The sequence below is a fragment of the Sebastes fasciatus genome, chromosome 14, assembly GCF_043250625.1.
Source record: "Sebastes fasciatus isolate fSebFas1 chromosome 14, fSebFas1.pri, whole genome shotgun sequence".
In the NCBI taxonomy this organism is placed as follows: domain Eukaryota; kingdom Metazoa; phylum Chordata; class Actinopteri; order Perciformes; family Sebastidae; genus Sebastes; species Sebastes fasciatus.
This window is the reverse complement of record NC_133808.1, coordinates 4,160,577-4,185,300: the sequence shown is the minus strand read 5'-3', so window position 1 is coordinate 4,185,300 and position 24,724 is coordinate 4,160,577. Positions and strand designations below refer to the sequence as shown.

The 24,724-nt window shown below is 41.4% G+C and overlaps 2 protein-coding genes across 5 annotated transcripts in view; both read left to right on the top strand.

Moving 5' to 3' along the window:
- Positions 1-248: 248 nt before the first annotated feature.
- crfb1 (cytokine receptor family member b1) lies at positions 249-23,068 on the top strand. 4 transcript variants are annotated; one of them, XM_074658186.1, is made up of 10 exons: positions 249-397; positions 1,014-1,129; positions 1,359-1,479; positions 9,072-9,241; positions 10,821-10,941; positions 12,243-12,406; positions 14,358-14,521; positions 15,943-16,099; positions 17,840-17,967; positions 20,325-23,068. In XM_074658186.1, exons 2-10 carry the CDS (start codon positions 1,081-1,083, stop codon positions 21,138-21,140), a joined length of 1,890 nt encoding a protein of 629 aa, XP_074514287.1. In that variant the 5' UTR covers positions 249-397; positions 1,014-1,080; the 3' UTR covers positions 21,141-23,068. The 4 variants fall into 4 exon arrangements, 2 of the variants coding, with proteins under 2 accessions (XP_074514287.1, XP_074514288.1); XR_012597052.1 differs by lacking the exons at positions 10,821-10,941; positions 12,243-12,406 and having other exon boundaries at positions 17,855-17,967; positions 20,325-22,475; positions 22,555-23,068; XR_012597051.1 differs by lacking the exons at positions 10,821-10,941; positions 12,243-12,406 and having other exon boundaries at positions 251-397; positions 20,325-22,475; positions 22,555-23,068.
- Positions 23,069-23,200: 132 nt separating this feature from the next.
- Positions 23,201-24,724, top strand: part of crfb2 (cytokine receptor family member b2) — a 35,940-nt gene continuing 34,416 nt past the window's right edge. Inside the window, exons 1-2 of the mRNA XM_074658037.1 lie at positions 23,201-23,634; positions 24,211-24,364. Coding sequence (XP_074514138.1) covers positions 24,316-24,364 — 49 coding nt within the window. The 5' untranslated portion in view covers positions 23,201-23,634; positions 24,211-24,315. The remainder of the gene's footprint in view (positions 23,635-24,210; positions 24,365-24,724) is intronic.

Sequence of the window (24,724 nt, the reverse complement as noted above, 5' to 3'; positions counted from 1 at the left end):
TAATACTGTTGAAATCCTGCTGTAAATTAACAGCAATTGTTTACAGTGTGGGAAGAATCCATTATAGGAGACTTAAGAGAATATGAAAAACACTGTTGTACTCTGTTCTACCTCTGGTATCTCGAAAGCTAAAGCACTTCAGGGGGGCTTTCCCTCCAGCCCCTGCTGTGTAGTTTAACCCCGCCCGGTGGCTCCGGTCCAGACCACAGCCACATGTCCACGCCCAGTCCTGCTGGCTGGCACCACCCGGTGTGGGCGGGCCATGAGGCGGACCAGGCTCTCGAGCAGACTTCAGACTACAGAGTTCTCAGCTCGAGGAAACAACAACAGTACCCGCGCGCTTCCTCTCTAGGATTTCGCTTTTCTTTCTCGGACATTGAAACCACCATCACGAGCGGTGTGTATGACATCATGACTGGGGATGTTTACTCGTTATTTAGCTGTTAGCTAGCTAACTCCACTGTAACGTTATTATGTTACAGGAGTTATTATAGCCACTGTAGGCTACTGTACATGTGGGTAGACTGCCCTGTAACCTCAATTCTTATTATTATTACTAATAATATGAGCAACTAGCAGTCAACTTAGTAATAGGCTACTTACTTACTATTCTCTGTACTTAATATCAGTTTACTCCTCCGTGGTGTCTTCGTTGAAGACTGTTGGTTGGTCAGCTGTGGCAGCCTAGAAATGGGTCAACTATTAGAACATTTACATAGGCAAATTAGTTCCTATATCAGCTCAATGTTGGAACAACTAGCATACTAATATTCATATGAGCATAATGTAATTGACTCCATTGCGTGAGCTTTAACAGAATATGGTACATGTTTTAAGCTTAAAAGTGGGTAAAGTCTGTCGGCTATAATCATTAAAAGATGAGAAAATAAATAGCATTATTTGCCTATTATATCATTTCAAACCAAGAAATAAAGACATTTGGTTATTGTTTCAAGAAAATGTGTGAATGCTTCATACTGAATATGAGGAACGCTGTTCTCTGTGTTTTTCAGACAGTAACCATGCACTCTACGGAGGGAGACGCAGACACACTACCTGGTGCTTTATGAAGACGAGAGGATGAACTGGTTGCCTCCTGTGCTTTATCTTGTGTTACTTCTTGATTCTGGTAAGTAAACCCAAGTTCAATCAGATAAAGTTAAGACATTTTTTTTTTTACAACATTTGTTGAATACCTTAGATGCCATTCTCCTCAACACACCCTCTTATTGTTATGAAAGCTGACGACTCATTAATTGCCCTATAGCTGCTGCCAGGTGTGTCTTTGTACCTTGTGCTCTCTTCATAGCTCTGTTTGAGTCAGACTGCTGCATCACGTGTTAATGTTGTTCACACAGTGCTCGGTTCCCTTCCTGCTCCGGTCATTGTCAACGTCAGCTCTTTCAACTTCCACCATGTCCTGCATTGGGTTCCTGGGCCTGGCACACCATCAGGAACATGTTACGAGATCATCAGGAGGTAATTTCCCTGTCTACCATTTCCTGCCACACATGGTCATGTCTTGAAGGTAACCTGCAAATTGTAAAAAAAATTGCAAAAACTCTTGCGAGACTCGCTGCCCGATGACCTATCCTAGGGGTCAGCAACCTGCGGCTCCGGAGCCACATGTGGCTCTCTGGCCCCTCTCCAGTGGCTCCCTGTGGATTTTTAAAAATGGAAATGAATAACTGTTTTTTTGTTTATATTTTCATTTTTATTTATTAAGGTTGTAGGTACGACGGTACGACGGAGTATTAGGGCCACATTGAGGAAAAAAAATAATCTGAGATTTCGAGAATAAAGTCATAATATTACGAAAGTAAAATCATAGGTATGAGAAAAAAAAGTCGTAATATTATGATAATAAAGTCTTAAGTTTAGGAGAAAAAGAGTCTTTATATTATGAGAATAAGATCATAAGTTTAAGAGAAAAAAGTCGTAATATTATCTGAATAAAGTAATAATATTATAAAGTAGTAATTTGACTTGCTATTTTCTTTGGTTACGACTTTTTTTTCTCATAAAGTTATGACTTTATTCTTGCAATATTACAACTTTATTTCTCCTTAAGTTACGACTTTTTTTCTCGTAAAGTTATGACTTTATTCTCGTAATAAGACTTTTTTCTCGTAAAGTTATGACTTTATTCTCGTAATGTTACGACTTTTTTCTCGTAATATTATGACTTTATTCTGGATATCTCAGATGTTTTTTCCCTCAATGTGGCCCTAATACTCCGTAGTACATTTGCACTTTGGCCCTCACTGCATTAGACTTATATACTATAAACTCAGACTATAAACTGTGTTACCTTCATCACAATGCTCTAATGTTTTGCGGCTGCAGACAGATTTTTTTTTTCTTTGCCTAAAATGGCTCTTTTGATAGTAAAGGTTGCTGACCCCTGACCCATCCTTACTTTATTGGAGATCAATGCCTAACCTTTACCATCTCGCGAGAGTTTACCAACTCGTGGGTTTCCTTCTAGACACGACCACCACACATGGCCTGATCCCTCTTTGCCAACATCCCATCAGACTGTATTCTGTACATTTGATCTTATTCACTTGAGCTCCAGTGTTTCCTTCGGCTGGGTATCGAACCTCAACAATTTTCTTTGGTAACATTGTAAGCTGTCAAGCACCCAAAGTTGGCATGAAATGTCTGGTCAAATTCATAATCAGATCTTAATATAACAAGTAAGGGATAATGTACAGCGAGCCGGTCATTGTTGTGAAAGAATCCCAGATGCTGCTGGTGGACGGGGGGTTTCTCATCGCCCTGAAGGGGACTCTTTCACAACAACGACCCGCTAGCTGAAATCAATATTTTGACACAAAAATGGTCCTCCAGAGTCCGACATCAGAGCTGCGCCCATAGCAACGGTCTGCTATACAGACATTACAGACTGCAGAACGCCGTGATTGACCAATCAGAATTGAGTATTCAACACAGCCATGTAATAAAAAGCTAGAAAGATGGGGAAAATGGGGGTGCAGCACAGCCTGAATTACATCAGGGTATCACCCAGGTCCGTCTATAATGTCAGATACCCTGAGTTCAGTACATCATAGCATCTCTTGTAATATAAGGCTAGACGTACTTCCTTTCAGCCACTGGGAAATTCCACAGCATTCTTCTTTTAACCCATTAACAGGCTATACATTATTTTGCTTTTAAGAATCAAAAGTTAATTAATTGTATCTTTTACTTCCCGATGCAGTTCAGAAGTTTGACTTCTTTTGTTAAATGAAAAACATGTTTTGTGGAAAAAACATAAAAGAAAACAAAAAAAACCTGTTGTGGTATCAGTTAATAAAGTCAGGTGGCATGTTGACACCAGTATTGAAAAATTACAAAGATACCCAGCCCTAGTGTATATTTTTTTTAATTTCCAAAAAGCAGCTATTTTTTCCCCCATACTTTACGATAGGGTCACATCTATATTCTCCATCTACCTGTTCTGTTTCATCAAAGCTGTATTGTGGTCCAAACTGAGAAAGGAAAATACAGTTGTAATGTGTACTCCATTACATTTTGGAAACGTTACGATTACTTCCACTAAGGAGGTTTTTGTTATGTGTCTTGTATTCTGCTTGATTTTGGTCGTCAGTTATCAGGATATCTCCGAAAACTTTTGAAAGAGTTGTGTCAGAACAATAAGTTGGGCCATGGGCCAAGCAAGAACTGCTTAGTTTTGTGTGTGTGGTTAACCCCACCATGTGGCCAGTTAAGACTTTACATTTTGGCTCATTACTCTTGAGATACGGAGAGGCGTCATCCTGCTGGGCTCCTTGGGGGAACTATGAGCTGTAGAAAATCATTTTCCCTGGATTTCGTGGTTCAGAGCAAATCATTCAGTTTTGGCGATGCCGTCTTAACAGATTGTCTGATATTTAGAATTCTTCCCCCCGTCCTTATTCAAATTCCATCCTACCATCACCAAATCTGATAGATAAAGCAGGTTTTCAGTATTCCTTTGGATTGCCTTTATGTTTGTTAACTAAAGTCATTAGTCTGCCACAGTGGCAGGAAGTGAAAAAAGTTAATTTCAGACCCTGCATATAACCCAAGTTGAGTTTGAGTTGTTTCTTGACCTTGTGAACAGCAGTTGACAACAATTTCCACTCGAGGTCCGTTTACTTACAACTTCACGAGAAGTCCTAAAAGTGTCCAGAATAATGGAAAGTTTGATCTACATTTCAATGACAACTGACTGAACTTCACTGTGTAATCGAGTCGAAAGCTCTCGAACAAGCTGATAAGTGATAAGGGAACCTTGAATAGAGTCAAAACCCAGGTTGTAATAAATCAAATTTTTTCTTTAAAGAAAAAATATCCTTAGATTGCAACATCCTAGGGACAGCTTCTGTATTCTTGCACTTTGTGTCTTTACTATAGAGACAGTAGAGAGACAACAGGAAATGAAAGTAAAGACAAATGGATGCCGACATGCATCAAAGGTCCCCAGTGGACTCGAGGACATTGTGGTTCATTTAATTCAATTCAAATCACTTTATTTGTCCCCGAGGGGCAATTGTAGAAGCTTTTAGAGTTTACAATTAACAACACAATACAGGAAAAATGTAAACATCTTGAAAGTTAAAAATAATGATACTACTATAGTACTAATAAATTATGATACTAGTAAAATACTTACAATCAATATTTTGACACAAAAATGGTCCGCCAGAGTCCGACATCTGAACTGCGCCCAAAGCAAAGGTCTGTTATACATAGCAACGGTCTGTTATAGAGAAATTACAGACCGCAGAACGCCATGATTGACCAATCAGAATCTAGTATTCAACACAGCTGTGTAATAATTGATGTTAATGTCATAATTCTGCAGTCTTATAGATATTAGAGCTGTGCAACTGCGAGGCCTATCATTACACAAATGGATATTTTGTATATATTATTTCATATTCATAAGGAAAATAGTCAGTATAAATAAAACAAAATAGGGCTGTCAATCGATTTAAATGTTTAATCGCATGATGGTACCTAGTTAATCGTGATTAATCACAAATTAATAATCCATTTATTATCTGTTCAAAATGTACCTTAAAGGGAGATTTGTCAAGTATTTAATACTCTTATCAACATGGGGTTGGGAAAATATGCTGCTTTATGCAAATGTAGGTATATATATGTGTTATGTATAGTAACATGGCAGCCCAACAGGCAACAACAGCTGTCAGTGTGTCAGTGTGCTGACTTGACTATGACTTGCCCCAAACTGCATGTGATTATCATAAAGTGGGCATGTCTGTAAAGGGGAGACTCGTGGGTACCCACAGAACCCATTTACATTCACATATCTTGAGGTCAGAGGTCAAGGGGACCCCTTTAAAACGGACCATGCGCTGTTTTTTTCTCGACAAAATGTAGCATAACTTCGTAGCGTTATTTATCCTCCTTCCCGACAAGCTAGTATGACATGGTTGGTTCCTCAGGTTTTCTATTCATATGATACCAGTATCTTCACTCTCACTTTAAAACTGAGCCCGCTACAACCTAAAAATCGTAAGTTGTGTTAATGCGTTAAAGAAATTAGTGGTGTTAAAACAAATTTGAGTTAACGCTTTAACATTTACAGCCCTAATAAAATGATACTGCAGAAAAATCTGAATCGTTATATTTGATATACATCTGTGTGAATTTGTCATGTTATATCGACCTTATCGGTTTTTCTCAGCCACGAGGAACAACCGCGACCTTTGATTTGGTCATGTTCTCAGTCAGTACATGGTCTTGTCTGACAATCTGTGGCTTCCTTTATCATCTTCTTTGATGGAACATTTGACTGTGGGAAACTTTTTCTCTCTTAAACCTCTGCTTACTTTGAGTGTGGCTGAGGAGTTGTGTCACAGCGGTGTTTGTTTCCATCCATTAGGCATCTAGTGTGGCATCTAGTATGCGTGTTATGCAGCTGTGACCGCAGAGAGGCCGGCTGATGGTTTTAAAGGAACTGATGATTCTACTGCTCTTATAAAAAGCTCTTGGGACAAGTTTGTTTGTGTGTGTGTGTGTGTGTGTGTGTGTGTCTTTCAGTTTCAGATGATCTCATCTTTGGTTTTGACAGTCATTGTGAAGGTTAAAATTCCATTTGATCGTATGTGCCTGCATTGACAGAACTGAATACATATGATTCATTTCATTTCTGCATTGAACTTGGAACCTGTAATATGATAATGTGTTTTGATAATGTTAGTAAGCCACTAAATCCATTGTTGTCCAACTCTATTACACTGTGTCACTGGGTGACATGTTCCTTCATTACCATGAACACACACACACACACTGTAGTTTATTTTTTATCTCAGTCCAACATACACCGCCCTGCTGCCACAAACACTGGTTCACTAGAGAACATGTAAGCAAATAGTTGCCTATTTGCACATCCAGCAGATACAGCAACATTCATTTTGAGTTTGAGTTTTTAACCACTTGATAATCTCCTTTTAGCTCTGTTTTGGTCTCCACCAACTCCTGATAAAAAAATATCTGGGTCTTTAGCTGCTAAATGTTCCATGTTCACCAGCTAGTTACCAACATTATCTGTCGCTCAGTAGAAATAAAGGCAACTACAGATCGCTACACTTTTCTGTGGGATTGTCTGCACCATTCCCATTGTCAGTCATTTGATCCATTGTTGATATAAAAATATTGATTATTGCAGCTTTATGTACATCACAAATAATAGAATAACATGATTGCCAGCTAGCAATCGCTAGTCTTAGCTGCCCTAAATGCAGGGAGGTCTAAAGCAGCCATAATCAATATTTTCATACATACAATGACCAAAGACATGCAGATTAGGTTCATTGTTGGCTCTAAATTGCTCGTAGGTCTTAATGTGAGCGTGAATGGTTGTCTGTCTCTATGTGTCAGCCCTGTGATAGGATGGCGACCTTTACAGGGTGTACCCCGCCTCTTGCCCAATGTCATCTGGGATTGGAACCCTGCAGCACTTAGCTAATCAATGAATGGATAACAACAACGGATGGCGAAATTTGAATTGTTTTTCTAACCGACTCTGGAACTTTTTAGGGATTTGAAACAAAGAGTGAACAAAACGAGTGTATATTGGACTTACATTCATCAGGTGTCCACAAAGTCCAAATGAATGCCTATGTTGCTCCGTGTCTGCCGGATGTGTAAACACGCAACTGTATGCGAACAAGTTCACCATATAAACTTAAACGTCGATGATATGTCAATATTACATTCACAGTTTGTTTTCTGTGCCTTCGAGTGGCCAAAAAAGTAATTATAGTCCTCGTTAACTGCAGACATTTTGACTTGTCAAAGTAGGGAGTGCGGGGATTTGTTCCCTGTGTGATTTGGAATATTGACACATTTTGAAATGGGACTACATTTTTGAGACATTGTCAACAGACATATTGGTTCTTTACTGCATCCGCCCAAAGGGGGCACCCCTGGAGTAGAAAGCAAAGGGTCCTTAAGACAAAGGTGACCTTGATACACTGTGTATTTTGATGGATGGCCAGTTAAACGCTTGATCATGCAGGAATATTCCTTTCAAACTTTGAGATCTGAAACAATCACCTGTTTCATAGAAACCTGCCCAAATAGTGTATGGGGGAAAAAAACACGAGCCAATTTTCATATACAGCAGCAGCAAGGAATCATTTCCTTGATCGTGCACTGTTGACTCCTAGTGGTCCAACAGAAACAACTCACTGTCAGGGGGGGGAAAAAAAGGCACTGCCAACTCCATGTGTATTGGAAAGTCAACACACACACACACACACCACAAGTTGAAATAAACATCAGAGATGCTTTGCTAGAAGCAGAAACTGCAGGAGCAACGTAGGACATGATGTTGCAAGTTCCTCCTCTTGGTAGTAGTCATTGGTGGCAGGGTGGTCAGAGCATTCACACTGTTGGGAACCCTTCTGCATCTTCAGCAGGTATCTCAGGGTCACAAGCGTTTCGTCCCTTAGCCTGTGCGCTTCACATGAGTGGGGCAGCGGAGACTACATTAGGCTTCGCCTGCGGAAGGGTTCCAACTGCGGGCTCTTGTCAACCACAGCCACCTTGAGATGCTCTCAGCTGCCATGGCTATTCCCCCAGTGGCTTTCGTCAGTTGTTTGGGTTCCAAACCGATCCTCTGTAAGAAGTAGCGCACTGATGTTGCTGGGAAACCGCGGCAGCCGACTTCGATGGGGGAATAAGGCTGCGTGCCAACCTTTTTGTAAATAGAGGATTAGCTACAGTATGACGAGGGACCGTGACACACATGGGACGTTGGTACATTAATAAATGTATTAATTAAAAAATACATCTCAGTAATCCTTTCAATGCAATACAATCCAACAGCAGCACAAGCTACAGCCTCTCCAAAACAGTCCCAAAAACTTCATGACACAACTTCATTCACAACCTTCATGAAGGGTTTATCGCAGGACTGATGCATTAGACTTCATTCGGTTGAGCTACAGTAGGCGGACCTACAGTAAACACAACTGCTGACCTTCTCAATCAGAGAGTTTTATATATCGTCTGTAAACAGTATTTGGAACATACTCACGCTAATATTCAACACAGAATGTCTGTAATGTGGGTACTATTAAACTAGACCCCAGCCTAAACTAGGTTTTTTGAGGCCCATGCTCATGTTGTGAGTTGTTTAAGAGTTAAAAAGTCTGATAATGATATATCGGTTGATTTTTTATTTTTTTTAATTATATTTACGTGAATGCATGTCATCAACATTTTTGAGAAGGATCCCTTAAATTAGATTTTTGTAAACAAGATAAATACTGAACAGGACATTTTACAATTAAATAATGAACTTGTCAGTGCTCTCTGGTGTACATCTATTCAAATACAAACACTGGCATTTCCTTACTGCAATTTCTTGTTAATTACTAATGCTGATATATCTGTGTTGAGCAAATATCGGCCGATAATCATACTGTACTATCAAGTGTGTGATAGTTTTGTTACCTGCTAGGCAGCTGAACGAGCAGTTTTCCTGCCATACTGGGAGCACTGCAAGCCTGAAATAACATGTTTGCGCTCTGTTTGTCTTTGTGCAGGGTGAACTGGAGAACAAAAAAACTGAAACCGCCACTGTGCTCAAATGAGACATCACTTAAGCTGAAGTTTCCCGACAACCGTGTGGAATATACCCTGACTGTCCAGGCGTCCTACAACCAAACCCTGTCTCCAGAGTCCCGCAAATACAGCTTCAAACCTGACATACAGAGTACGTCAACATGAGCGTCTTTGTTCTGAGTTGCATGCTTGTTGCCTTGGATTTAATGAATGACATATTATATTATGATTTGTTGCTGACAGATAACGCCGAGTCTTATTTATTCTACCAGGTAGGGAGAATAGAGGCTATTTTTCTCATTTTACCCTCTGTTAAGTAGCAGCTTTTGAGCAAAGCTAACTATTAACTAGTGCTGAAATGATCAGTCAATGAGTGCATTTCCAACCACTTGTTTTTTATGCACATTTTAAATTTGCGCATTAAAAAAGTAGCAGAAATTTGGAAAAATAAAAAAACTCAAAAACGTTTTTAGGCTTAGCTTAGGTGGAAAAGTTGGTGTATCGATAAAAGCAAAATATGTGCAGCGGAAGCAGCACACTTAGCAAATGAATCATGTTGTCCATGACGCATGTGACTCTAACTTCCACTGAAGCCTCGGCTCCGTTGAGGAGACGACAAGTATAGTCAGACGAAAACATCAGATCTGCGTGGAGGTCTTTCCATCATGTTTTCGAAATTGTTTTGATTTGCACCGATACCACTTTTTTTCAGACCGAGTACAAGTACTTACATTTGGGTACTCGCCAATACCGAGTACCAATACGAGTACTTCTCTGTGCCAAAAGACCCTCGTTAACAGCCAGCTGGAGGGTGTGAGCGGCACACGGCAGGCCGGCGAGTCCCGCATATGAGGCGGTGCGCCGCGACCGGCTCTATGTCGGCTTGGAAAGGCTCGGGGCGAAGGTGGCTCGCGGCCGCAGCTTTACAGTGCTCCCCGCCTGGACCTCGCCACACCGTGGACACCGCCGGGTTTGGCCCCCTGCTCCCGGTGCGACTGTCGACCGGGGCGGACTGTATTCAGTGCGCCCCAACCGCGTCGTGCCGCCAGATCGGGGCTCGGCCCACGTAAAAGGCGCCTGGGGTCTTCGGCGATGTCGGCAACCCACCCGACCCATCTTGAAACACCGACCAAAGAGTCTGACACACGCGCGAGTCAGAGGGTGTAAGCAAAACCCCGTGGCGCAATGAAAGTGAGGGCCGGTGCGCGCCGGCTGAGGTGGGATCCCGGCCCAGCGGGGTCGGGCGCACCACCGTAAAGTGGTATCGATGCCATTGTATCGGAGCCGTTTTGCAAGTACGAGTACATGAGCAAAGTATCGGACCCGATACCCGATACTGGTATCGGTATCGGTGCATCCCTAGCTTTGATCATGGTAGAAAACCTTTGCATGAGGTGTGACCGGCGCTCTTTTAATTATGTCATCTCGTTACACCGTCTTCTGCAACTGTTTATTGGCACTCTACTGGAGAATCAGCGCCACCGGCTGTTTATCTCGATGTGCCCATCTTCTAATACAGTAGTGGAAGAAATATCTCAACATTTTTTTTTACAACATTTGTTGAATACCTTAGATGCCATTCTCCTCAACACACCCTCTTATTGTTATGAAAGCTGACGACTCATTAATTGCCCTATAGCTGCTGACAGGTGTGTCTTTGTACCTTGTGCTCTCTTCATAGCTCTGTTTGAGTCAGACTGCTGCATCACGTGTTAATGTTGTTCACACAGTGCTCGGTTCCCTTCCTGCTCCGGTCAATGTCAACGTCAACTCTTTCAACTTCCACCATGTCCTGCATTGGGTTCCTGGGCCTGGCACACCATCAGGAACACAGTACAAGATCATCAGGAGGTAATTTCCCTGTCTACCATTTCCTGCCACACATGGTCATGTCTTGAAGGTAACCTGCAAATTGTAAAAAAATTTGCAAAAACTCTTGCGAGACTCGCTGCCCGATGACCTATCCTAGTGGTCAGCAACCTGCGGCTCCGGAGCCACATGTGGCTCTCTAGCCCCTCTCCAGTGGTTCCCTGTGGATTTTTAAAAATGGAAATGAATAACTGTTTTTTTGTTTATATTTTAATTTTTATTTATTAAGGTTGTAGGTCAATGGTACGACAGTACGACGGAGTATTAGGGCCACATTGAGGGGAAAAAAAAATCGGAGATTTCGAGAATAAAGTCATAATATTACGAAAGTAAAATCATAGGTATGAGGAAAAAAAATCGTAATATTATGATAATAAAGTCATAAGTTTAGGAGAAAAAAGTCGTAATATTATCTGAATAAAGTAATAATATTATAAAGTAGTAATTTTACTTGCTATTTTCTTTTGTTACGACTTTTTTTTCTCGTAAAGTTATGACTTTATTCTTGCAATATTACAACTTTATTTCTCGTAAAGTTATGACTTTATTCTCGCAATATTACAACTTTATTTCTCGTAAAGTTATGACTTTTTTTCTCGTAAAGTTATGACTTTATTCACGTAATATTACGACTTTTTTTCTCGTAAAGTTATGACTTTATTCTTGTAATATTACGACTTTTTTTCTCGGAAAGTTATGACTTTATGCTCGTAATGTTACGACTTTTTTCCCGTAATGTTACGACTTTTTTCTCGTAATATTATGACTTTATTCTGGATATCTCAGATGTTTTTTCCCTCAATGTGGCCCTATTACTCCGTAGTACATTTGCACTTTGGCCCTCACTGCATTAGACTTATATACTATATATTCAGACTATAAACTGTTACCTTCATCACAATGCTTGATTTTTTTTTTTTTTAATTATATTTACGTGAATGCATGTCATCAACATTTTTGAGAAGGATCCCTTAAATTAGATTTTTGTAAACAAGATAAATACTGAACAGGACATTTTACAATTAAATAATGAACTTGTCAGTGCTCTCTGGTGTACATCTATTCAAATACAAACACTGGCATTTCCTTACTGCAATTTCTTGTTAATTACTAATGCTGATATATCTGTGTTGAGCAAATATCGGCCGATAATCATACTGTACTATCAAGTGTGTGATAGTTTTGTTACCTGCTAGGCAGCTGAACAAGAGCAGTTTTCCTGCCATACTGGGAGCACTGCAAGCCTGAAATAACATGTTTGCGCTCTGTTTGTCTTTGTGCAGGGTGAACTGGAAAAAACTGAAACCGCCACTGTGCTCAAATGAGACATCACTTAAGCTGGAGTTTCCCGACAACAATGAGATATATACCCTGACTGTCCAGGCGTCCTACAACCAAACCCTGTCTCCAGAGTCCCGCAAATACAGCTTCAATCCTTTCACACAGAGTACGTCAACATGAGCGTCTTTGTTCTGAGTTGCATGCTTGTTGCCTTGGATTTAATGAATGACATATTATATTATGATTTGTTGCTAACAGGTAGGGAGAATAGAGGCTATTTTTCTCATTTTACCCTCTGTTAAGTAGCAGCTTTTGAGCAAAGCTAACTATTAACTAGTGCTGAAGTGATCAGTCAATGAGTGCATTTCCAACCACTTGTTTTTTATGCACATTTTAAATTTGCGCATTAAAAAAGTAACAGAAATTTGGAAAAATAAAAAAACTCAAAAACGTTTTTAGGCTTAGCTTAGGTGGAAAAGTTGGTGTATCGATAAAAGCAAAATGTGTGCAGCGGAAGCAGCACACTTAGCAAATGAATCATGTTGTCCATGACGCATGTGACTCTAACTTCCACTGAAGCCTCGGCTCCGTTGAGGAGACGACAAGTATAGTCAGACGAAAACATCAGATCTGCGTGGAGGTCTTTCCATCATGTTTTCGAAATTGTTTTGATTTGCACCGATACCACTTTTTTTCAGACCGAGTACAAGTACTTACATTTGGGTACTCGCCAATACCGAGTACCAATACGAGTACTTCTCTGTGCCAAAAGACCCTCGTTAACAGCCAGCTGGAGGGTGTGAGCGGCACACGGCAGGCCGGCGAGTCCCGCATATGAGGCGGTGCGCCGCGACCGGCTCTATGTCGGCTTGGAAAGGCTCGGGGCGAAGGTGGCTCGCGGCCGCAGCTTTACAGTGCTCCCCGCCTGGACCTCGCCACACCGTGGACACCGCCGGGTTTGGCCCCCTGCTCCCGGTGCGACTGTCGACCGGGGCGGACTGTATTCAGTGCGCCCCAACCGCGTCGTGCCGCCAGATCGGGGCTCGGCCCACGTAAAAGGCGCCTGGGGTCTTCGGCGATGTCGGCAACCCACCCGACCCATCTTGAAACACCGACCAAAGAGTCTGACACACGCGCGAGTCAGAGGGTGTAAGCAAAACCCCGTGGCGCAATGAAAGTGAGGGCCGGTGCGCGCCGGCTGAGGTGGGATCCCGGCCCAGCGGGGTCGGGCGCACCACCGTAAAGTGGTATCGATGCCATTGTATCGGAGCCGTTTTGCAAGTACGAGTACATGAGCAAAGTATCGGACCCGATACCCGATACTGGTATCGGTATCGGTGCATCCCTAGCTTTGATCATGGTAGAAAACCTTTGCATGAGGTGTGACCGGCGCTCTTTTAATTATGTCATCTCGTTACACCGTCTTCTGCAACTGTTTATTGGCACTCTACTGGAGAATCAGCGCCACCGGCTGTTTATCTCGATGTGCCCATCTTCTAATACAGTAGTGGAAGAAATATCTCAACAACTATGGGACGGATTGTCATGAAATTTTGGTGCAGACTTTCAGAGAATGAATCCTATAGACTCTGGCGATCCCGGGACTTTTCATTTAGCACCATCAGCAGGTCACTACGTCACTTTGTCCAATACTTTGGTTTTTGACCAAATAACTGCCAAACTAATCCCATCAGCTTCAGCTGTACTTTGTGTTTAGTCCTAATTAGCAACTGTTAGCATGCTAACACGCTAAACTAAGACGATGAACATGATAAACGTAATACCTGCTAAATATTACGTTGACCATGTCATTGTGAGCATGTTAGCATGCTGACATTACTGAAACCTAAATATAGCCTTCTTTCGGACTTCACGCAGACATGAAAATGGCACCATTGTGTTTTGCTGATTCTTAGTAAGTTAGAAAAAATAGCCAACTTTTACAAAAACCAAATCATCCTCTTTTTATCCCCATCTCCAGTTGAGGTATACTGAGAGAAATGGAGTTTTTTAGCTGCGACAAGCAGCTCTATAGCTCTGTCGGTTGGTCGGGTCACAAACATTTCCCCTAATGAGACATAAATTTAAAAAATAATGTGCTTTCTTCTTGTAACAAGCCAAAATAGGTCCTCCAAAAGTCTCTCTGGCTGGATGTGGCAACTGCATCCAAATCAACATTTCACTCCCTAAAGCTGACCCGAGCTCAGGAATCGATGATATCAAGACATTCTACGGTGGTTCTCAGTTCAGAGTGTCTTGGAGGATACCTAATGAAGCAGCGGTAAGACATCCATTTCTCACCTATGTCTTCTAGTGAACTGTCCTGTGTATGAAAGACTACGTTTTCATGAAGTATTACGTTTATTTGAATTCCTCTTACCATGTAATATAGACACAGCCAGTTAACCAAATGTTTTCCAGAGAGAGATACAGTTGTCTCATTGGTTGAGTTAAACCTTAGTAGATGGAGGCGAGGAATGAGAGCAAGTTGGATCCTGGATATCACACAATGTTGGACTCACTTCAAAATTTTATTCACTTCAAAAATCACGTCATGTTTTGTTAAGGGCTGTCGAAGTTAACGCGTTAACGCTAATTAATTTTAACGGCACTAATTTCTTTAACGCATTAACGCAACTTGTGATTTTTAGGTTGTCTTACTAGCTTGTCGGCAAGGAGGATAAATAACGCTATGAAGTTGCAGTACATTTTGGTGAGGAAAAACTGTCAATGGCCAGTTTCAAAGGGGATCCTTGACCTGTAAATGGGTTCTATGGGTACCCACGAGTCTCCCCTTTACAGACATGCCCACTTTATGATAAACACATGCAGTTTTGGGGCAAGTCATAGTCAAGTCAGCACACTGACACACTGACAGCTGTTGTTACCTGTTGGGCTGCAGTTTGCCATGTTATGATTTGAGCATATTTTGTATGCTAAATGCAGTACCTGTGAGGGTTTCTGGACAATATCTGTCATTGTTTTGTGTTGTTGATTGATTTACAATAATAAATACATACACACATTTACATAAAGCAGCATATTTACCCACTCCCATGTTGATAAGAGTGTTAAATATTGAGAAAAAATCTCCCTTTGAGGTACATTTTGAACAGGTAAAAAAAGCATTAATCGCGATTAATCATGGGCAATCGTGTGATTGATCATGAGTAAATATTGTAATGGATTGATGGCCCTAGTTTTGTTTATTGTTAGTTTTATTGTATTGCTTCTCAGTGTGATCTGTGGTGATGTTTACTTCTTAACAGACCCTTTTCGCAGCTGACCTTTTGACTCATCAAAGCAGGAAAAGCGCCATCACAGTGGCCACATTCCATTTAGTGTCCCAGTAAGCCACGTCAGTGAGTGAGCACGCACAACACCAGAGCCCTGGAACAGACATCATTAATGTTATTAATTGCACCAGTACTTTTCCTGCTTCGACAAGTCTGTCTTCTGTGAAAAGGGACTATCGGTTGTATTACCTGCTACAGATCCAAATCGCTTATCTCTCATATCTCCAAAGGTATTTTCATGATCCCACAGATGTCGTCTGACTGCCTGGAAAGATTAAATGTTTGCCATGGGGGAACATTCAAACCCGATATTGTGACCGAATCACACAGTAGGCTAATGTACGGAGTGCTGGGGTTACGGATCAAATCAATTTAACCATGTTATTTCTCCATATTGAACCTGCAGGAGTCCATCGTAACAACAAATAAGAGCTATACCGTGAACAACCTACAGCCTGGCACGGAGTACTGTGTACAGGTGTGGACAGCGATTAATGTGAACAGAAACACCGAGGCATCTGCTTGGAATTGCACCTTCACCAGCATTGTGGCTCCAAGCAGAGGTGAGCTGAACTTTCAGAGCTGCTGTTTATTATGTTTATGTGACAGTGGTATGGTGGTGTTATTATTAAGATGCTGAACTGAAATCTTCGCAGCGTGAAGTGCAGTTAAATGCCCCAAGCCAGTGCTAGTGCTGTTTTGCCAATTCCATGGCCAGGGATTTCTTCCACCCTTTTAACACACTCTGAGACATGTTGGTAGCAGAAAGAATTTATTATCATACATTACAGGTGGGCGTTGCTTTCATCCCCTTTTTCTGACATGACAGCTTGGGAAACCCTGTGGGGTGGGGGAATCCTGAGAACTGGATACAGTGTCGGAGGCGATGGCCCCGTTCATTCCTGTGAAAGTTGCTCCGTGGCGCATGAAGCAAAAAAAGCTCTACTTCTGAGTATAAAATTACCCAGATCTTCCGGTGATCTTCTGCATCCATTGGGCCGACCCGGTCTCACTGCCAACTCATCAAACAAGCCGATTGGGCAGCGCCCCTCGGCTTAGGAAACCAAAGCACAGAGGCACCCTTTAGCAAAAGTTTGGGACAAACCGGGCTTTCAACCAACTCCACGGTAAACCCACACGCGCTGTTATTCGACAGGCAAAGCAACTGACGTAGTATTAATAGCGTGAAAGTCCGCTAAAGGCAGGCGGGAGAAGTGGTGGATGGGTCAAACAAGCACAAGACTTTAAACCAGGAGACCGGTGTTCGTGTCCCATGTGAAATTAAAAGTAACGTTGACTTATTTTGTCACGTGAGTTGTTAGTCACGTAAGTATAGTTTGTGAAGTTAACGTCCTCCACGACCGTTTCCTAACCCTGGTTGTGTTACCTAAACCTAACTTCCTGTGAAAACGGAAGCTTATTTTGATAGGACACCGGTACCCCGTGCGTCAGTCTCAGATGCCGAGGGACACTGACCAAGCGGCGGTATTTAACGAGTTGGGAGGGAGAATGTGTTGGTTCGACCTTTAGAGCAGGTGAACTACTGTTTCCTTTAGCCCCGCCTCCCAGCCCTCGCTCCAGCCTCGGTCTGGGTCTCATTCACATGAACAGCACCATGAAAATAACTCTGGATTCAGCTATTAGTGCATTAACAACTTTTAGGACCTAATGATGTAAATAAAGGCTATTCCAAGTGTTCATACTGGGAACACTTTACCTCAAAAAAATATCTGCTGAGTTACAGACGTCTCTTTCCCAATGTAAGTCTATGGGAAAATGTCTTTTTGGGCCTCACGTGACGGACCTGGACGTTGTAATTCCCCCATTTGGCCACTATGTAAAATGAGCTTCAAAGCCCGGCGCTCTTCCTGGGAGCTTGGGTGTTTTCCTCAAAGAAAACATAGTACTGTCCAGGATGTGTATAGTTTATATGTATAGTTTCAATTATGTTGACAGCAGCTCAAATGTGCTGCAAAGAGCAGATGATGTCCATTTTTAAAGTTAAACTCGCATTTCTGGACATGTTAGAAATCCAACAGTCCCAGCAGGTTTTCCATGCGTAATAAAGTGCAGTTTAATTTGACCAGTTTACTGCCAGGTAGGTTTTCACATACAAGGAATTTGCCTTGGTGTTTTGGTGCATAGACAAGAAACATAAATATAGAATGTAAAAAAAAAATACAAGAAAAGACTATTTAAAAATATGTACAATGTAATTATGCAAAGATGATCTATACACTAACCATCTGGAGTTAAATACAACTGTAATGCCATAAGTCAAATGTGTATGTGTGTGTCGTCAGACCCTTATGTTTTAGGTGCAGTTGGTACTCTTCTGCCTATTGTTATCGGTGTCCTGATGACCACCATGTTTTGCCTCTACTACACCGGATTCCTTTGTAAACTGAAGGAAACTCCCAGAATACTACGTGTAAGTATCTATCTATCTATCTATCTATCTATCTATCTATCTACTGTATCTATCTATAGCAATGCAGCCTACGGTGGCCTTCAGGTAACATAAACATAACATAAATCTCTCTAGAGCCAGTGTCCATTCTGGGCTTCTGTAGAAACGTGGCAGAGCAATATGGCAGACATCGTGAAGAGGATTCGGTTCCTATGTAGATATGAAGGGCTCATTATAACAAAAACACAACAATTCTTAGTTTCAGGTGATTACAGTTTTTCTCATTGGCTTTGGCTCAGTTCTCAAATGAGACTTTTTTTTTTTTTTTTTTTTTTTTAAACAATAAGCTTGACTCTCTGAACAATTGGTTTGTTGTTCACAACAGATGAGAATTTTTCATTCATTCAAGCAAATTGCAAGTGTTTTTGGCACATCTGTGCAAAAGAGTCAGTACAGTTGTCTACAGTTTGCACAATAACCGCCTGCACATCTTGCTGATCAATAGTGACGAGTTGACTCGGTGAAACTCGTCCTCTTCACAACTTCTAAACATTCTTTCATCGTTTGAGCCATCAAATGCAAAATGATTCATTCAATTATCAAAATATGTCAAACATACTGTACATGTATATTCCGTATGTATCTATTACGTGGTGTTACGTACTGTGAGGAGGTACAGTTAGTTTTTTTTGTTTTTTTTACTGAACTACAGCAGCTTCTTTCATTGTTGTGGGCTTTGTTTGTTTTTTAGCATGGATGTCAATTTGTGGCATTTTCTGTTCACTCTATATGAATTTACATGAAAGATCAATGGTCATTTTTTTCTATTTATAATACATGCAACATACTGCTACACAAATATACTTACTGTGTAAACACACGTACATATCCTGTTTCTGTGTACTGTTGAATCTAAAAAGCTCAGTGTGATACACAACAGACTTCAACTGGACAGAACTGACATTCTTGTATAGTACAGGGAGCAGTCAGTGTCAACAAACAAGTAGAACAAAACAGAGATTTCTATATAAGAAACATTTCAAGTTGACTGCCGTGGTGAAAAAACATCTAAACCAGTTTGACCAGTACGGCTCACATGATGATAAAACAACTTTTCATTTTGGTGGCGTTGGCCAATTTACTGATACAATATCTGGTTTAAAAGCATGAATGAGAAGTTTTGGGTGAGTTACTACCTTCTGCAGATATGCAATAGAGTTGTGATGTCCAATGAAACAGTTGTGACAACTGCACTTACAGTTTAGGGAATGTTAGGACTGTTTAAAAAAAAATGAGCCAAAGCGATTGAAAACTAGAATGGCACAGACCTCCGCCAAGGTGCGTGACTTTAAAAACAGATCACAGCTCACAGTTGGCGGTACCGCGAGGCGGTCGGCTTGTTATTAACACGGTGTGTTTCCGCGTAACGTATCGGCGGATGCCTCTCTCATTCAGCAGCCTTGTTATGTCTGTATAACGTTACACTACGTTGTCTCTCATCCCGTCATCTACCGTTTTTTTCCTTCTCACCGCGGACGGCCGGCAGCTCCCGCACCTCGGAGTCTGGCCACACATCCACGCATGTATCTCTCTGCTCTCAGAAGGAGGCGGGATCATGTGTCATCAACGCGTCATCAGTCACACTGCGCATACGTCATACCCTGTGGTCTTAATACTCAGGCTGATCGGAATCCTTAAAAATATCCCTGAATCCGGATCATGATCAGGATCGCCACCAAAATCGAATGGATTGTTCATTGTGCTACACCTCACCCGTAATAAAACATTTTTTAGTCAAATCCATCGCGAACTTTTGGAATAATCCTGCTAACAAACAGATAAAAAAACTAATGAAAACACAATAATGAATATTATATTCCATTTCTGCCAATAGATCCCCCTTGATTTCTAGAAATTGCTCCTTTAACTATTCCCTCCCTAACTGTACATTGAAGTCAATTTGCTTCAGACAAAGTGCCTGTTGGATTGTCAAACAGGATCTGACGGGCTGTGTGCAACAATTTCTGGAATTTTCCGAAGCCAACTTTTTCCTCCCAATTTTCCTTCACACACTGCCACCTCATACCAGTGAGTGAGTCCAGCTTCCTGTTGGTGGAGCACTCACTCACTGCAGTTGAGGAAATACTGTAGCTTCAATGTAGCCTCTAAAGTTTCACACTGAACATTTGCTGCCTTAGATCACTTCCAGCACCATGATTAGATTTGGTCGAATAATAGACGATACCCTGCTGTATTTAGCAGGGATGGTGCATCTTTGAGTTGACATATCTATTACACTGTCTCACTGTCGTCTTCCCCGACTACTTTCCCCTCCTCCTCCGTCTCTGTCTCTCTCTGTTCCCTCTTTGCCGCTCTAGGAGGCTCTGATCCGAGGCTCCACCCTGACACCAGAGAGGACGATCCCTGACAACATCTCCATTAGCGCAGAGATGGAGAAACGGAGGAAGCACAACAATCCCACACCTGCCACCAGGGGCACTAACTCAGATGAGGAGGAGGAGGAGGACGAAGAAGACGAAGGGGAAAACGTCTACATGGACAGAGGTGCAGAGCTTTCCTCGGCTGAAAGTTCTAGCCAGAACTCTGCTGGTGTGTCGGGGAACAGAAAGGTGGCCGCGTCAGGGGGCTCTGGGAGTTTGACAGCGGTGGCAGAGGTACCGGACACTGAGTCTGAGGTTGAGGTCACACATGGGGGGCTTGATCATGACGAAGCCAAAGCTAAAGGAGAGGAAGTCTCTTTCACGCCCGATGGCCCAGTCACAGGTGAGGTGGTGGTGGTGGTGGGGGATGAGGAGGTTGAGGAAGAGGTGTACGAGAGCTCAGGCAATATCAATCTGTTCTCCATCACCCTCGCTGCACTGGCTGTATGCGAGGAAGGGGAGGAGGACGAAGAGCAGAACGAGAGAGATTCTCTCACAGACTTTTTGAAAGTGTCCGATCTGCAGCCTCTACTGCCCGCGGACTCACAAACTGAGTCAGACGATTGGACAACTGTGGCATTAACGCTACCTACACAGGAGGACTTTACTGTGAATGGGTATGAAGGAAGACGTACAAACACTTCGTCTGACTACCTCAAAACCGGTGATGATGAGTCGCAGCATGAAGAGACACAAGAGGAGGAGGAGGAGGAGGAGGAAGAGGAATTCTCTGGATATATGAGGCACACGTGATATGTTGCTCTGACTGTGTGTTACCGTGTGTGTATGAGTATCATTAATGACAACAAGTACATATCTTTTTATTTGAGCGGTATTTAAATGTAGCTAAGGTGCTTAATGTTGTTTTGGTGCTCTATCTTCCTGTTCTTAAGGAAACACAACACATCAAATACATTTCTCCTGCAGCTACGACGCCATTGCAGCCCATCTGCATTTGACAGTTTTTGAAGGCATGTGGGAGTTGTTGGAATTACCACTTTCTGACTTGTAAAGAGCGTTCTTGTTAACATCCATAGTCATAACTGTGAAATCCGACCTAATGATGCGGGACTGCCTGAAAAGCCAAACAAATGAAGACACCTCAAGTTAGCAAGTTAGAGGTCCAATTTAAGGAATATAATGTTATATACGGGTAATTATTTTTCACAGCAGACATTTTGAATTGTCAGGTGTTGTTAAGAACATTAACAATGGCTCTGTTCTATTCAAGTGTCCCTGTAAGCCATGACAGTGTCACAGTGAGCCAGCATGAACAGTACCAGGACCCTGACACTGAAGCAGCTAAATGGAATTCAGCCATTTTTATCATTTACACCTGTGCTTTTGTTCTGTTAAAAAAGGGCCTAGATTAAATCTCTCATTAATACTCATCTATGCAATCATACAACCATCTCTCCATCTCTACCATCCATCCCATAGAATGTGAATGTGCCCATCCTTTAGGCACAAAGACATTGTGGGGAATTAAGGAAATCTAGATCTGTGTCACAATTCCATACTACACACTACTGTATGTGTTCACTTTCTAATAGTGAGCAGATTAGTTCAGTATTCATACTAAAAACACTTGATTTTTTTTTAATGTGATGTTTGATGCACACTATCGTCCCACAATGCATACCAGGTGGACAAATTATATTCCAAAGTTGCTGTTTGACATTTAACAATTGGTGCACATATTATATATAATGCCCTGTCAGTGAAAAAAAAAAGTATGTTGATTATTTTGTACACTATCTAGGCCTACATAAACAGTCAAATATAAGTTGTATGTACTATATATCTTATACAATTAGTATGTGGTATGGAATTGGAACACAGCTAAAAGAGGTCTTCTTTGTCGACTTCAATGGGAACCGTGAGAGGAGACCTGGTGGAGTTTTAGTTGTTTTTTTTTGCTGTGATGTGAATACATGTGGATGCTGTTTCCTTACGATGCTGAATGTTAGATGCTGTTCTGACATCAAAATTGCAAGTGAGTAGTTTGAATCTTCACACATCACGGCTGACAATACAATTCTTGCATCTATGGCGTGCAAACTACAGAAAAACTGAAGTTGAAAAAGGGTACACAAACACAGCTGCACTGCCTCCCACCCTGGTCGTGGCTAGAAGGTAACCCGCGAGCTGGGGAAACTCTCGCGAGTTTTTGCAGATTTTCAGATCAGATTTCACAATTTGCGGGTTACCCTCCATACCGTGCCTCCCACTGGCTAATTCTACTAGGTCACGTGATTTCCTTTCAACAACCTCGTCAGATGCTGCATTCACGTACCACCGGACAAATTGTAATCACCTCTACAGGCAACGTGAAAGGCCCCAAAAGACACAAAATACAATTGTAATAGTTTATAGTTAGTTAGTTATTAATAAAATAGATTATAATATATATAATTATATAATACAAAAAATCTAAATTATAAAAGTGTATTTTTTTATATTTATTTTTTTAACCAATACTGATACTAGGCCTATAGCCTACCAATAGTCTATTGTGATGTGTGTCTTGTTTTTATGTTGTATATTATCACTGTCAAATGTGTTGATGCCAAATGTTCTACCTTCTACCTAAATAACAAAACACTTTCCTGATGTACATCCTCATTATTCCATACAATGTTACTGTTTACCTGCAGATTAAAGCAACCTATAGCTGAAAACCTATTAGTATTATTGTTATTTTGGCAAAAGGCAAGGCAAGGCAGCTTTATTTGTAGAGCACATTTCAGCAACAGGGCAATTCAAAGTGCTTTACATAAACATTCAAGAACATTAAGACATAATTAAAACAGTTTTAAAAACATTAAAGATTAGAAAATAAAAATAAAAGCTAGAATAGAAGCTACAATAGAGTATAACACACAAGGGTAAAAGCTGTAGTGCAGTATAAGATCATTATCTGATTTAATAAAAGGCAGCAGCAAACAGGAAAGTTTGAAGCTTTGATTTAAAGGAACTCAGAGTTGGATCCTGCAGGTTTCTGGGAGCTTGTTCCAAATATTTGGTGCAAAAGCCACATCGCACCGTCAAATTGCGAATACAAATCATGTGTATAAACATCTATCGTGCAAATTAACAGGAGTTCCTTAAACGCACCAGAACACTGTTGTCTGTAACTTGTGTCCACAGTGTCCACAGACAGCTGGTCCACAGGGGACAGTCCGTGATTGCCTCGTCTGCCATAGCTGGAGTTGGTGGAGAAACATGGACCCGCTTCTCTGGACAGGTAGCTGTGAATGTAACAGACCACTGAATGATAAGAAACAGTTTGTAGCTTTTATTCTAAAAGCTTTGGCTTGCTAGTTAGCTCACATGCTAATCCGTTAGCTCGCTAGAGACAGAGAGAGGGGTTTCCGGTGAGTGGGCGTACCGAGGAAATTACCAATTTGTGTTTTTCTGGGCAGAGTAACGTCAGATAACGTTATCTGTCTTCAGAGGGGGGGGGGTTACAAAATGTTTTCTAATGAAAGTACCGTTAAAGTGTGTGTTTGAGGCTCACTAGAAGCACGGAGAAAGTGAAAGTATTTATCATCACACTGTTCTGACGAGAGTTAACGGTGTTATTGCAGTAACTTTACCTAATGTTGAAATTGAAGATTATAAGGTTAAAAGCACAAATCGTGACTTATTTACAGTAAGAATAACTGTCAGACATAGTGTCAGAAAATAACTCAGTTATACTCATATTACATTTATTTCGCTTTTATCCAAAGCGAGTTATAATAACTATATTACCACCGGACATGATGACACGTGACTATAAAGGTCTTGGTATTAATTGCAGATTGTTTATGACACATAGTGTAGTATGGAAAGCGAAAGCAGCAGCAGCAGAGTCCAGAGAGGTGTGGTGGTGACTAACTGCTTGAGGGGCTGATGGAAGTGGAGCAGAGATGCTTTGGCTGTCATGACTGCTCTCATCCTGATGCTCGCATGGTTGTCTCACGTCCTGCCAGGTGAGTTACACACAGTCTAGTGATGATCACCCTTACACACCCTTACACCTGGATGTGTGGTTCTTTTATTTATCTTGTGTGACTTGCCCTGTGTTATTGTTTTTATTGCTGCTACTGCTGCAGAACCTATTGCCATAAAGGTGTTGAACTTGAAGGCACCCCCTCTGAACACACACACACACAAATCACATTGTGTTGTTTAAAGCTCATGCATGTGTGACATGAGGTCCAATATAATCTAGAAGATGCATTTCCTGCTGAGAATGCTGACAGCTGAAATGAATTGCAAAGCATTGCTGAATATACAGAATCTTAAAGGACTACTTCTGAAAAACTGAATTGTGAAACAGGCAGAGTTGA